This window comes from Copadichromis virginalis, linkage group LG3 (assembly GCF_057382275.1).
Source record: "Copadichromis virginalis isolate Kocher_CV1m ecotype Utaka linkage group LG3, C_Virginalis_male_GT1.1, whole genome shotgun sequence".
NCBI lineage: Eukaryota > Metazoa > Chordata > Actinopteri > Cichliformes > Cichlidae > Copadichromis > Copadichromis virginalis.
In genome coordinates this window covers 8,670,938-8,684,272 of record NC_140620.1, presented here as the reverse complement: position 1 = coordinate 8,684,272, position 13,335 = coordinate 8,670,938, and the positions used below count along the sequence as shown (strand labels likewise).

The window sequence follows — 13,335 nt, the reverse complement described above, 5'->3', positions numbered from 1 at the left end:
TATTTTGTTATTTACATATGGCCTAATAATGATCCTTATTGCTGATTTAGAGAGGAGTGGTGCTTCAAAGGATAGTTGCAGATTTCTGTCAGAATCTGTAGATTATACAGTACAAATAAAATGTTCACGTTTCTCCAACGTTGTCTTCCCAACAGTTTCACTCGATGGCCAGGAAGCGTTCGCGATGTCTTATCGGGCGCTTCTCCGGCGCTGATAATTGGCGTCTGTCTTGTGTCAGTGACGTAGAAGACAGATTTAATGCGACATGACCATTCAAACAGCAGTCGCTTTCTAAAGATCAAATCAAATCAATTTATTTATATAGCACTTTTCACAGGATAAAAACCACAAAGTGCTTCACAGTAATATAAAAACAGAAATGCATAAAATACATTAATAATCAAACATACAGCACAAATCTAATTAAAAGCCAATCTAAATAAATGAGTCTTAAGCTGCTTTTTAAAAGAATAAATACAATCCAGGCAACGTAATGATGGAGGGAGAGCATTCCACAACCTGGGGGCCACCGCTCTAAAAGATCTATGTCCTCTGGTCTTAAAACGAGTTCATGGGATTACCAACAGCCTTTGATTAGATGATCTCAGGCTGCAAGAGAGAGCGTGGGGTTCTAAAAGATCAGAAATGTAGGCAGTGGCATCACAATTCAAAGCTTTAAAAGATTTTAAATTTTAAATTTTTTTAAAATGAATTCTAAAATGTACTGGAAGCCAGTGTAATGAACACTGGTGTAATGTGCTCTCTTTTTCTTGTCTTAGTTAAGAGCCTTGCAGCAGCGTTTGGGACTAACAAACAACCAAGAGTCCACCTTCGGCTGATTAGAGTGAATCGACTCTTTACAGGTGCACACCTGACAGACGTCCTCCAGATGTTGTTGGTCTTTTATTTTTATTTCTAAACCACACCTTCGGCTTTCACATGCCTACAAATATCTCAAAGTCTCATAACACAATTACCTACGGGTGGCTTCCACATTAGCATCTGCTGTACACTGTTCTTTCTACAGCAAAAAATTAAACTTCAAATCTGAGCAAGCACGCTAGCACGCTGCTACAGGAATATTCACAGAGAAACCCCTGGATCCCCCCACTGAAATGACCGCTGCAGCACCGTATTTATTTTTTGCTGTGTTTTACTTACATCTATTTGAAACAGTGAGTGTAAAAACAAAACATTATTTTATTTTATATGCTGGAATATGCAGAAAATAGATTTAAATGTTAAGAAAATTTCTTCTGTGATTAACAGTCAACAGTCAGTTCAACAGTCAGACTGTTTCTCTTTCTTGGACAAGTAATTAGTAACTAATTACATTTTTCAAGTAACTTGACCAACACTGATGGGCAACTTTGACATGCAGAAAATCAACCCTCTCAGACCTACTTTCAGTTAAAACGTTGACATGTGTATAAATTGAGTAAAGCAGCATGTCTTAAAGCAAATTAACCCATACCTAGTATAATCAAGAAAAATCATTACATGATAGTGAGCTTAGACTTGTTGAAAATGCAGGGTTGTGAACTGAGCTTTAGTGAAACACAACATACTGATATTCAGCTTTGAGTGGAAAAAGACAGAAAAACAACATGTGGATCCTGGAATAATGGGAGCTTCCATCTTTAAAAGACTGAAGAGCAAGAAGTTTACAAGGAATCATTCAGAACAGTTTAAAACATCAACTGATTGAATTCATGAATCTGAAAACGTGTTTCTGAGCGTAAGAGACAGACATGAACAGACTGAACTATCTGTTCAACAGTCAGAGTGTTTCTCTAACAGGAGGACACTCTTTACACTCAACTCAGCACAGGGACACTGAGGAACCAGAAAAGAGGTAACCAGTGTAGCTGTACCCTAATCGAAACCCAGGATAAAGAGGTTCAGTGAATGTGGTGTTGAAGGTGTGGAGGTGGATCAGAGTGTCAGAGGAGACTTTGTAGAAGGACAGAGTGCCAGCAGGACAGTCCACATACACTGCTACTCTGTTAGAGACAGAGGAGGAGGAGGAGGAGGAGGAGGAGATGGGAATAAGAATTTGCTTGTTATTGTGCCAGACACAATGAGGACCACCAGCAGAGCATTCCAGACTCCAGGACTGATCATTACACCCAAACAAACAGTAATTAATATCTAGTAGCTCTCCTTTCCTTCTGATTCTTCTGTAACTCACTGATATATCAACATTTCCTCTCCACTCGACCTCCCAGTAACAGCGACCAGTCAGACCATCTCTGCACAGGAGCTGATACCAATCAAATCTGTCTGGATGATCAGGATATGACTGATACTCCTCCGCACGTGTCACCTTCCTGTTGTCGTCAGACAGTTTGAGTTCTCTGTTCACTGTGTTTGTGTCGATTGTGAGTTGACAGGAATCTGATGAGAGAACAAACACAATCCAGCTGCAGTTATTGATCCATCATCTGTTCATTGATTGACACTTTGATGATGACTCCTGACATCAGAGATGTGAATGAGTGATGTGACAGTTTGAAGATGGTTGAATGTGTGCTGCTTTGTTTTCATGAATCACATTAAAAACACACTTACACTTCTTCAGACCTGGTGTCAACCATTGTTCTCCAGCAGGCTCCACCCTGAAAGGAGGAGGGGGGTCAGACCAGCACAGTCTCTTTCAGCATGCACACATGGACATTACATGGCTCTCGTACACATACTGTTAGACACTGATAAAGGAACAGTCCAACATTTTCACAAATACACTTCAAGCTGGGCAATATGGGAACATATTTGTATATTTTAAATACAATTTTATATAAATAAAATCAGTATTTCTGTCATATTTAAATGGTTCCTTTTTTTTTTGCTGAGTGAGATGGTAAGATAGATGTTGAATTTAAAAAGCACTGAAAAACATTATGAAGTTAAATCAATAACATAGGTACAGTATAGGTGTATATATAAAGAGGTAAAATCTTATTTCATACCAGTCTCAGTTCCATATAAATATGTCTTAATGCATCATCACTCATGCAGGAAAGGAAATCCCAGAAAATGTATTCTATTCATCCGTTAATCTAGACCAGGGTTATCAAACTCATTTTACACTGTGGGCCACATACAGCCCACTTTGATCTTAAGCAGGCTAAACCACTGAAACTCCCCTTTCTGTCAGTGTAGAGAAGTCAAACATTTAACTCTTTTTCTGCATGTTAAAGATAAAGCTGCTGTGACAAAGAAAGATCTGTCAGCATGATTCTTTGGAATTAAATTGTAAGAAATAAATGTGTAGTTCTGGTAGCATATGGCCCAGACTGTCTTTTTGTTTGTTGTTGTTGTTGTCATGGTTGTTTGTTTGTTTCTTTAACTAGTAATTTAAAAAAAGACTTCTATAATAGAAAATGAAAAACATAAGCTGTGAACATAATACAACACAAACTCTCGTAGAGGATACAAAGTCAGAGAGAAAAATTTTGAAATGACAAGGAGCAGGCGCATCTAGTCCGTCAGTATCGTAAAATCTTTGCTCTGCTACTAGTACACTTATTCATGTTTTGTCAGATGCTGGTAGTGCCACTCCTTTCATATAAACCATAGGTTTACTTATCAGTTTGATAACTAGCTTTGTGAGACTGCTTGTCCCCATTTCTGATGTTAATGTGAGTGAAACCAGGTCAGTAAAAGAAAATTCCTCTATGTTGCCCTTGCTTTGTAGTAGAGGGCTCAGCTCTTCTTCCTCTATCAGACATTCTCTCCATACCTGAGAGTGTCCAGTCTCCAGCCTGGATCCTTCAGTCCAGCCAAGAGCAGCTTCATTCCTGAGTCTCCTGGATGATTGTAGCTCACGTCCAGCTCTCTAAGATAGGAGGGGTTGGACTCCAGAGCTGAAGCCAGAGAATCACAGCCCTGATCTGTGATCAGACATCCTGACAGTCTGCAGACACACAAAATAGCAATACAACTGGTTTAGAGCAGCATGGGAATAGTAACTGAATTGAGCGGAGATTCCAGAGTGTGGAGAATTAAGCAGAGCAAATAAAGAGAATCCAGAGTTTAATTGGACAGGTTTCAGGCCTGACCAGGAGAGCTGAGGAGGTGAAGCTGCAGACAAGGTGGGTGTTGGATGATCAGAGGCAGATGTGAATGAGATAAACTTTGACTGTTCTACTTTTCAGGACAGGGTCGAAATGGTTTCTCCTGGTGGATCTAGGGAGTTTTGAATCACTAAATAGTGCTAAGGAGAATACTTCTGTGGGTTGAGCATCAGAGTCGGTTGTGCCCATAATCCATCCAGCCATTCGCTTCTGCTTATCCTTTTCAGGGTCGCGGGGGACGCTGGAGCCCAGCTGCCATAGGGCGAGAGGCGGTGTACACCCAGGACAGGTCGCCAGTCTGTCGCAGGGCTAACACACAGGGACAGACAACCATTCGCACTCACATTCACTCTCACATTCACGCCTATGGGCAATTTGGATTAACCAATTAACCTTAACACGGGGAGAACATGCAAACTCCACACAGAAAGACCCCGGCCTGATGGTGGAATTGAACTCAGGACCTTCTTGCTGTGCGGCAACAGTGCTAACCACCGTGCCACAGTGCTGCCCATAATTTAAAATTTTGACTCTTGTTTTGAGCTTCTGGTACTCCAGGTGCTGACATTCAGATGCCTGATTGGCACCAGATTAGTGCTACTGAGTAAGAAGTTCAGATTTTTTCTAAGCCAATTTGATCGTAGGATAAACTGTGAAGAAGATATGGGGAACACTATCCTGATTGGTGCTCTGATAGAGTAATCGCATTTGGTAGAGGTAATGTGACTTGTGTGGAGGGGCCTCGCAGTCGCTGGAAAAACAAGTCTCCAGAGACTACTTTCAGAATTTCTGAGTGGACTCACTTGTGACAAATTTTTCCTGAATTTATAATCTAGCATGGCAAAAATGAACAGAAAAAAACAAATAATTTTTGGGTCCAAAGATTTTGGGTACTCTGGCGTAATCACCTGTTATCCCGCTATCATCATCATACATCCATGTTTAATTCAAAAACATAGGAATATTTTCTCTCACTTCTTCCTCTAGAAACTCTTAGCTCACCAATCACAATATACTTCAGGATAGTTTCTTTTATTAAGTACGTCATGGTTAGATAAAATGTTCTATAAATGTATGTTTAGTCACTCTGTCCAAGCACTATAGATCCCAGACAAGCTCTTGGCTGTGTATCATGCTTATATTTCTACTTATTTAAGGATCCCAGTATAGAGGCACACACATACAAACTGAATCAGTCACAAGTCAGATATTGGAACAAGTTCACTAATCAAGCTGTATTTCCCATTCATCATATTAATACTTTAATTGTATTTGTATAATAATAATTATGTAATAATTAAAATTATTTACCATTAGCAAAGGAATAGACAGATAAACTTTTATAGCACTCTAACATTTTAAAAACAAAAGGCTGGATTTTGACACCTTGCACCATAGTTCAGCTGTAATGTGAAGTGACAGAGTTAATCTCTTTCAGTCCCACCTCTCTTGACAGTTGTCACAGCTTCAGTGCAAAGTTTTGGATATCCTAGAACTGCATAAGCATTTCCCCCTATAACTGAACTCACAGACAAATTCCAAGTCATTACGGCAAAGTTTCACCACCAAGTTCAGTGTGCAGCAGTAGATTTGGTGCACACTAGACTTTGTGGACCAGTTATTATTAACGTATGATACTAGCCACTAGCATTAATATGTTTTAAATGGGTAGAATTTGGAAGATTTAGAGAAATGGTAATGTGCCAATACATATTTACAGATACGATTCTAAATGAGTTATCATCTAAATGATCATTTATTCATGCAATAAATGATCTTTATTGAAAAGTCAAAATCCTTACGTGAGAATTTCCAGTTTACAGAGTGTACTCTCCACTCCGGAAGACAGCAGCTTAACTCCTGAATCCCCCAGGTCATTGTTACTTAGGTCCAGCTCTCTCAGACTAGAGGGCTGGGAGGTGAGAACTGAGGACAGAGCTTCACAGCTTTTCTCAGAGAGTTTACAGCCACTCAGTCTAAATTTTATTAGGAAGAAGACAGGAAAAAGAAATACTGGTGTTAATGAGTATTCCTACCTTAGTGAGAGGTTACTAGATTTGGAAATAACAAAAGCAGTCCCTTGTGTTAAACAAGTCAGAAATGGTGCCGTTTACTTTGACTTAGAAAAAAATACAAAGAAACAATAATAGCATTCATATAGTTCATATAATTACCTAAAATAGTTAAAATGTATTTTTGTAATTTTATCAAAGGTATATCACTTTATCTTACCTGAGAGTTTTCATCTCAGTTGAACTCTTCACGCCAACAGAAAGAAGCTTCACTCCTGAATCCTGTAGGTTGTTGTTACTCAGGTCTACCTCTCTCAGACTAGAGGACCGGGAGCTAAAAACTGAGGACAAATCTTCACAGCTTCTCTCTGAGAGATTACAGCTCCTTAATCTAGATTTGTAAATAAGTAATCTTGTTTAATTACTGACTGAATCCTCCATTTTATGTTAAACAAATCAAGAATTAAATTAAAATGCTTAAAATACAAATATAAAACAAAGTGTGAATGAAATCAACTTACCAACATTTTGTAATGTATTTTTTTTTTCAATTGATAGAAACACAAAAACAAAAATAAATGAATAAGCAGTATCAGTTCGTCTGACCTGAGACTTTTGAGTGTACAGTGTGGACTGTGCAGTGCACTACAGAGATGCTTCACTCCTGTATCCTGAAAGTTATTGCTACTCATGTCCAGCTCAGTCAGACTAGATGAGTTCGAACTGAAAAGTGTGGACAGATCTTCACAACTTCTTTCTGAGAGGTCACAGTCACTCAGTCTGAAAAATTAGGAAGACAAATAACACAGGTGTTAAAGCTGAATCATGCTTACTAAGGGAGCTACTAGATTTTGCAATATTTAATGCTAGTTTAGAAATAGAGCTCACTATTGTCTTAAACTCATCAAAAAAAAATTTTTAATGTGTAAAACATTAAAATATTAAATATGGGACATAAATATTTATGTAAACAGATAAACACATTACCACTTCAACTCACACAAGAACTTCTAGTTTACAGTGTGGACTCTTCAGTCCAGCAGACAGAAGCTTTATGCCTGAATCCTGCAGGTTGTTGTTACTCAGGTCCAACACCCTCAGACTAGAGGACTGGCAGTTGAGAACCGAGGACAGAGCTTCACAACTTCTCTCTGTGAGATTACCATGACTCACTCTAAAAAATTATAAACAATAATTCAGTTAAATTCCATCTTATTAATACCACAACAGCTGCACTCGAAATTTTTAAGATGACAAAAAAAGTTTTTTATGCTTCATTGAAGAGTTACTTGAATTGGCAATATTTTATTCTATTTTACGACCGACTGGAGTCCTTAAAGCTTTACCATTCATAGAACTCATTCCATCAATGTTTTGACAGACTAAAACAAAAACTGTCATTTAGAAGAGCCCAGCAGCAAATGAATCATGTGGTTTGAATAGTGCTAGAGCAATATCATATTAGGGTTGACAAACAAGCAGGAGGAGCAGTGGGCAGGCGTTATCTGAGGAATTAAAACCCAACAAAGAAGCATAATAACAAACTTCAACTGTGTAAAAAGCATGTTCCAGGTAATACCAATCGTTTTGCATCATCTGAAGTGATAACCTGTGCAAAGCACACACATTGCAAGATTGTACAGAACCTGCCACTCTGTCTTGTACTATGGTTTACATCATAAAAATAAAGATATAAAGTGGTGTCATGAATGCTTTTGCAGTCCTTGTCGTTTCCTTTAATGTAAAGCTGGAGGGTAATGACTAAATGCAAGACACAGGAGACAAAAGAGCACTAAAATAAAACAGGACCTAAAGAAATCCAAAGATTAGAGATTCTTTGTACATTTGTCACACTTAAATGTTTTAGATCATCAAACAAATTTAAATATTAGAAAAAGATGACACAAGTAAACACAAAAAGCAGTTTCTAAATGCAGGTTGTACCACCCTTAGCAGCAACAAATGCAATCAAACATTTGCAAAAACTGGCAATGAGTCTTTAACAGCACTGTGGAGGAACTGTGGCCCACTCATTTAATTAAACAATATTGGTAGGCTTCCAAGCATGAACTACCTTTTTAAGGTCATGCCACAGCATCTCAAACAGATTCAGGTCAGGACTTGGACTAGGTCACTCCAAAGTTTTCATTTTGTTTTTCTTAAGCCATTTAAAGGCGGAATTGCTGCGTTTTGAATTATTGTCCTGTTACAGAACTCAGACATTCTCCTTCAAGATGCTTTGGTACACAGCAGAATTCATGGTTCCATTTACCACAGCAAGTCTTCCAGGTCCTGTGGCAGCAAAGCAGCCTCAGATCATCACACTACCACCACCATATTTAACTGCTGGTGTGATGTTACTTTTATGAAATGCTGTGTTACTTTTACACCAGATGTAATGGAATACACACTGTCCAAAAAGTTCAACTTTTGTCTCATCAGTCCACAGAGTATTTTCACAAAAGTAGCCAGAGTTTAATGTTGTAGATTTTGACTGCTCTTAGATTTTCTTAGATTGTTTATCTAACCTAAAAAAACTAATATTTCTTTGTGGAAATCACCTTCTTAGTGTACATTGGTGACTCATACCTAGACCTAACAACATGACAAATGTAGTAGTTTACTGTAATTTATACTAAAATATAAGAATTCAAAGGCAAAACAACATGAGTGTAAAGTTCACTTAACTATTGGCAGTTCTTATTGGTTATATCTTTTATTTTTTAAGAGAGAACAAACACTTGATCTGACCTTAGAGTCCGTAGTTTACAGTGTGGACTCTTTGCTGCAAGCGACAGAAGCTTCACACCTGTGTCCTGCAGATTGTTGTCACTCAGGTCCAGTTCTTTGAGACTATAGCAGTCGGATATGAGAACTGGGGACAAAGCTTCACAACTTCTTTCTGAAAGGTTACAACCTCTAAGTCTAAGGAAAAACAAACAAACAAGAAGACAAAAAAAACCTGGTGATAAAGTGTATTCATGAGACAAGATCTGAGATTATCCAGTATTTCTAATAGCAGGACTGGCTGGAATTCTTACAGATATAATATTAAACAGTGACTTCTACTCCATTACTAAAAATTCAAAGGTAGCATTTTTTGGAAGAAGTCAATTTATTTAGCACATTTAATTAGCAACAATTATTACTGTTTATTGTTGTTGCTTGTTAAAAAACAAAATATGACTTGATCTGACCTGAGAGATTCCAGTTTACAATGTGGAATCTCCACTCCAAGAGACAGAAACTTCACTCCTGAATCTTGCAGGTTATTATTGTTCAGGTTCAGCTCTCTCACATTAGAGGACTGGGATCTGAGAACTGAGGACAGAGCTTCACAGCTTCTCTCGGAAAGGTTACAGCCACTCAATCTGAAAAAAAACAAAACCCCAAAACAAACAATGATATTACTACTGGTCACTAACTTATTCTGTTACTAGTCAACAGTAATCATAGGTTAAATATAAATATAGACTAGAACATATTCCCAGGTGTGCATGAGGTCCGCCCTGAGTTCCTGAAGGCTCTGGATGTTGTAGGGCTGTCCTGGCTGACACGCCTCTGCAATGTGGAGATCAGGGGCAGTACCCCTGGACTGGCAGACCGGGGTGGTGGTCCCTATTTTTAAGAAGGGGGACTGGAGGGTGTGTTCCAACTACAGGGGGCTCACACTCCTCAGCCTCCCTGGGAAAGTCTATGCCAGGGTGCTGGAGAGGAGAGTCCATCCGCTAGTCAAACCTTAGATACAGGAGGAAAAATGCGGTTTTCGTCCTGTTGTGGAACACTGGACCAGCTCTTTATCCTCTCGAGGATACTGGAGGGCACATGGGAGTTTTCCCATCCAGTCTACATGTGTTTTGTGGACTTGGAGAAAGCATTCGACCGTGTCCCTCGGAGTGTCCTGTGGGAAGTGCTATGGGAGTATAGGGTGTCTGGCCTATTGCTACGGGCCATTCGATCCCTATACAACCATTGCAAGAGCTTGGTACACATAAGTCGAACTCGTTCTCGGTGGGTAATGGGCTCCGCCAGGACTGCCCTTTGTCACTGATTCTGTTCATAACTTTTATGGACAGGATTTCTAGGCACAGCCAAGTGGCGGAGGGCTTTAACTTGGGTGGTCTCAGAATCTCATCTCTGCTTTTTGTGGATGATGTGGTTCTGTTGGCTTCATCGGGTGATGGCCTCCAGCTCGCACTGGAATGATTCACAGCCGAGTGTAAAGCGGCGGGAATGAGGATCAGCACCTCCAAATCTGAGGCCATGGTTCTCAGCCGGAAAAGAGTGGAGTGCCCACTCCGGGTCGGGGAGGAGTTCCTTCCCCAAGTGGAGGAGTTTAAGAATTTTGGGGTCTTGTTCACGAGTGACGGGAGAAGGGAGCCAGAGATCGACAGATGGATTCGTGCTGTGGCTGCAGTGATGCGTACGCTGTACCGGTTCATCGTGGTGAAGAGAGAGCTGAGTGTAAAAGTGAAGTTCTCAATTTACCGGTCAATCTATGTCCCTACCCTCACCTATGGTCATGAGCTGTGGGTAGTGACCGAAAGAACGAGATCACGCATACAAGTGGCGGAAATGAACTTCCACCGAAGGGTGGCTGGCCTCTCCCTTAGAGATAGAGTGAGAAGTTCAACCATCCGGGAGGGGCTCAAAGTAGAGCCGCTGCTCCTCCACATCGAAAGGAGCCAGTTGAGGTGGTTTAGGCATCTGACAAGGATGCCCGAACCACAGATGGATGGAACAGACTGCATGCCACACAGTGGCCAGTGAGTGGCATCACTCGATGAGTTACAAGAGTGTCTCCTTCATAAAAATCAAAACCCACATTTTTGAAACCTGATAACAACGAAATGTTTGCAAAAAAACTAACATCGTGATCCTAGAGTCTGACAAAATGGCAAACATCGAGCAGCAGGCACACCATGCCCTCAACATCCTCCTTTGTTGTATTATTTGTGTCTGATACCAATAATGGTACAGGACTTTCAGCCGCGTTGCTATATCAACCCAAGCACATGAAGTAATACTTATTTGTAATGGAAAACAACTAAAACTGTGTCAAGTCAAGTTGCATTGAGTCGAGCCGAGTATGTACTAATGAAAAAGGACAATGTGTGAAATATCCTCTTAAAGTCTACTAGAAGATGTGAATGCAGCATCAGGGACAATCCCTACAGTGACCATCACTGAAACCAACCAGCTGATGTACACTACAACAAAACTGATCATCCTGACCAGTAGGGATGGGTACCGGTATCCGGTGCCATTATGGCACCAGTTCTGTGCTTCGGTGCTTTTTTTTTACTGAGATGTCATACACTTTGGATTCTAGCCAATCATTTTACCTTTGCAAGCGTAGTAGGCGAGCCCAGGTACGTACATTCTTTTAGAGCAGAAATACAGATTAAACACGCCCAAGGCAAAGCAGTCAAAGTCTGGCTGTACTTCACAGCAAAAGATGCAAACTCAGCAGCCAGCAACAAGTGCTTTAAGGTGATACTGTGCAAAGGAGGTAACTCCTCGAATCTGATGAAACACCTGGCGACGCATAGCGTTTTTTTAAAAGCCGAGAAATGCACCGTACTTGATAGCTTGCTGCGAGACCTCACATTGAGCACATATACTGCGGGTGGTGCCTGTTATCGGTCCCGGAGTTAGCAACATCCCCCAAAAACCTGAAGAGCAGAGTCCTGGCCCCTAGCCCTGCCAGTGTAGCAGAAATGATGACGGATGATGATGATGGCAGCAGCAGCCGTTCTTCTCTGCGTGAGTAGCTTAATGTTGTTCGTGTGTAATTTACGCTGAGTGGGCTAACTACGTTATTAAATTAATGCATGTAAGGTGAACTAGCAAACACCGTCGTAATTACATGCGGCTGTCTTCTTGTTTGATGGCAGATACTCCTTTCACCCTGGCTAAAAGGCTAAAATGACAAAAGAAAAAGTGGGAAACAGCTAAACATGAGAGGTTTTTGGATAAAGTTCGTGTTTTTTTTCATTGATTAAGCACTGCTTCCAGCCAAGAGTGATACCAGAAATCCCCTATAGCTGCAGAAAAGGCTAACATTGTTATCTTTTTACAAAAAAACAGCTAAACATGAGAGTTTTTTGGACAAAGTTTGTGTTCTTCATTCTTTAAGCACCGGTTCAAGCACTGTTTAAGCACCGACACATTTCAAAAGTACTGGTTTGGTACTGGTATCGGATAAAACCTAAATGATACCCATCCCTACTGACCAGAGATGGGTAACGCATTACAAGTAACATTACAAGTAACGTGTTACAAGCAATGTTACATGTAACGTGTTACATGTAACGTGTTACTGTAACCCGATTACTTTTTTCAAGTAAGGAGTAAAGTAAGGGATTACTATTGCAATAAAGGTGATTACTGTTACTTTCCCGAAAGCACGCTGCGTTACTGCATTACTAAAACCGTGATTTTTTTGCGAGAGTGTCTCATGACAATGACGTAAGCGAGTGCAACGTTCGTGGCAAAAGCTGTGTGCAGATCAACAATGGATAATATATCGAGTGCAGGAGAGCATATGACTGTGCAGTGTTTAAAGCGTGGAAGTACTGACTTTACTTTGAGTTTGATTCCGTATAAAGTGACAAAAACATTAGTGTCCGCTGTTCACTGCATGGGAAGTAAAACTATTTTTAAAGCGAAAAAAAACCCCTAAACTTCAGAGCAAGCACTGAATATTAGTGATGGGACTTCTGGCTCTTTTTAGAGAACCGGCTCTTTCAGCTTGGCTCACTAAAAAGAGCCGGTTCTTTTGGCTCCGAACCGGCTCTTCAGGTTGTTTTGTTGCTTTAATTAATTTATTATTAACAATAATATAAAATTATGCACAAAAGGAATTACTAATGTTAAAAAAAGTAGTTTTATTTATATATGTTTATATATAAATATATGCGGTAGCTCCTAGAGACAAAACACGTACAAACTCCAAGAAGCACGTACAAATTCCAAAGCACGTACAAACTCCAAAAAACATTTCTAGCATTAACTGAACTTCCAAAACAGAGCTACCTAGAATTAAATTACACAGTTGAAAGCATATGTGTATTGTTTGTGTACTTATACACAAGCATACATATATATTAAAATAATTTTAAAAAATGTTCATTTACCTGTTACTACCACACACCAAATCCGGTCGTTGGTACTTGCTGGCTTGTGTAGCCACTAAGTAACAACAGCTCAACACTGGGCCTAGCATTCTGGAGCACTTCTTTTGT

General features: G+C 39.9%; 1 protein-coding gene across 8 annotated transcripts in view; it reads right to left on the bottom strand.

Annotated features, from left to right (window-relative positions):
• Positions 1 to 298: 298 nt before the first annotated feature.
• The window catches only part of LOC146712594 (uncharacterized), a 41,431-nt gene continuing 28,394 nt past the window's right edge, over positions 299 to 13,335 (bottom strand). For all 8 annotated transcript variants that reach the window (XM_085452070.1, XM_085452067.1, XM_085452066.1 and 5 more), the window contains 9 exons: positions 9,286 to 9,459; positions 8,840 to 9,013; positions 7,089 to 7,262; positions 6,695 to 6,868; positions 6,309 to 6,479; positions 5,879 to 6,052; positions 3,743 to 3,916; positions 2,572 to 2,618; positions 299 to 2,397 (listed from right to left, as the gene is read on the bottom strand). In XM_085452070.1, the coding sequence (XP_085308196.1) occupies positions 1,823 to 2,397; positions 2,572 to 2,618; positions 3,743 to 3,916; positions 5,879 to 6,052; positions 6,309 to 6,479; positions 6,695 to 6,868; positions 7,089 to 7,262; positions 8,840 to 9,013; positions 9,286 to 9,459 (1,837 nt within the window). In that variant the 3' untranslated portion in view covers positions 299 to 1,822. The remainder of the gene's footprint in view (positions 2,398 to 2,571; positions 2,619 to 3,742; positions 3,917 to 5,878; positions 6,053 to 6,308; positions 6,480 to 6,694; positions 6,869 to 7,088; positions 7,263 to 8,839; positions 9,014 to 9,285; positions 9,460 to 13,335) is intronic.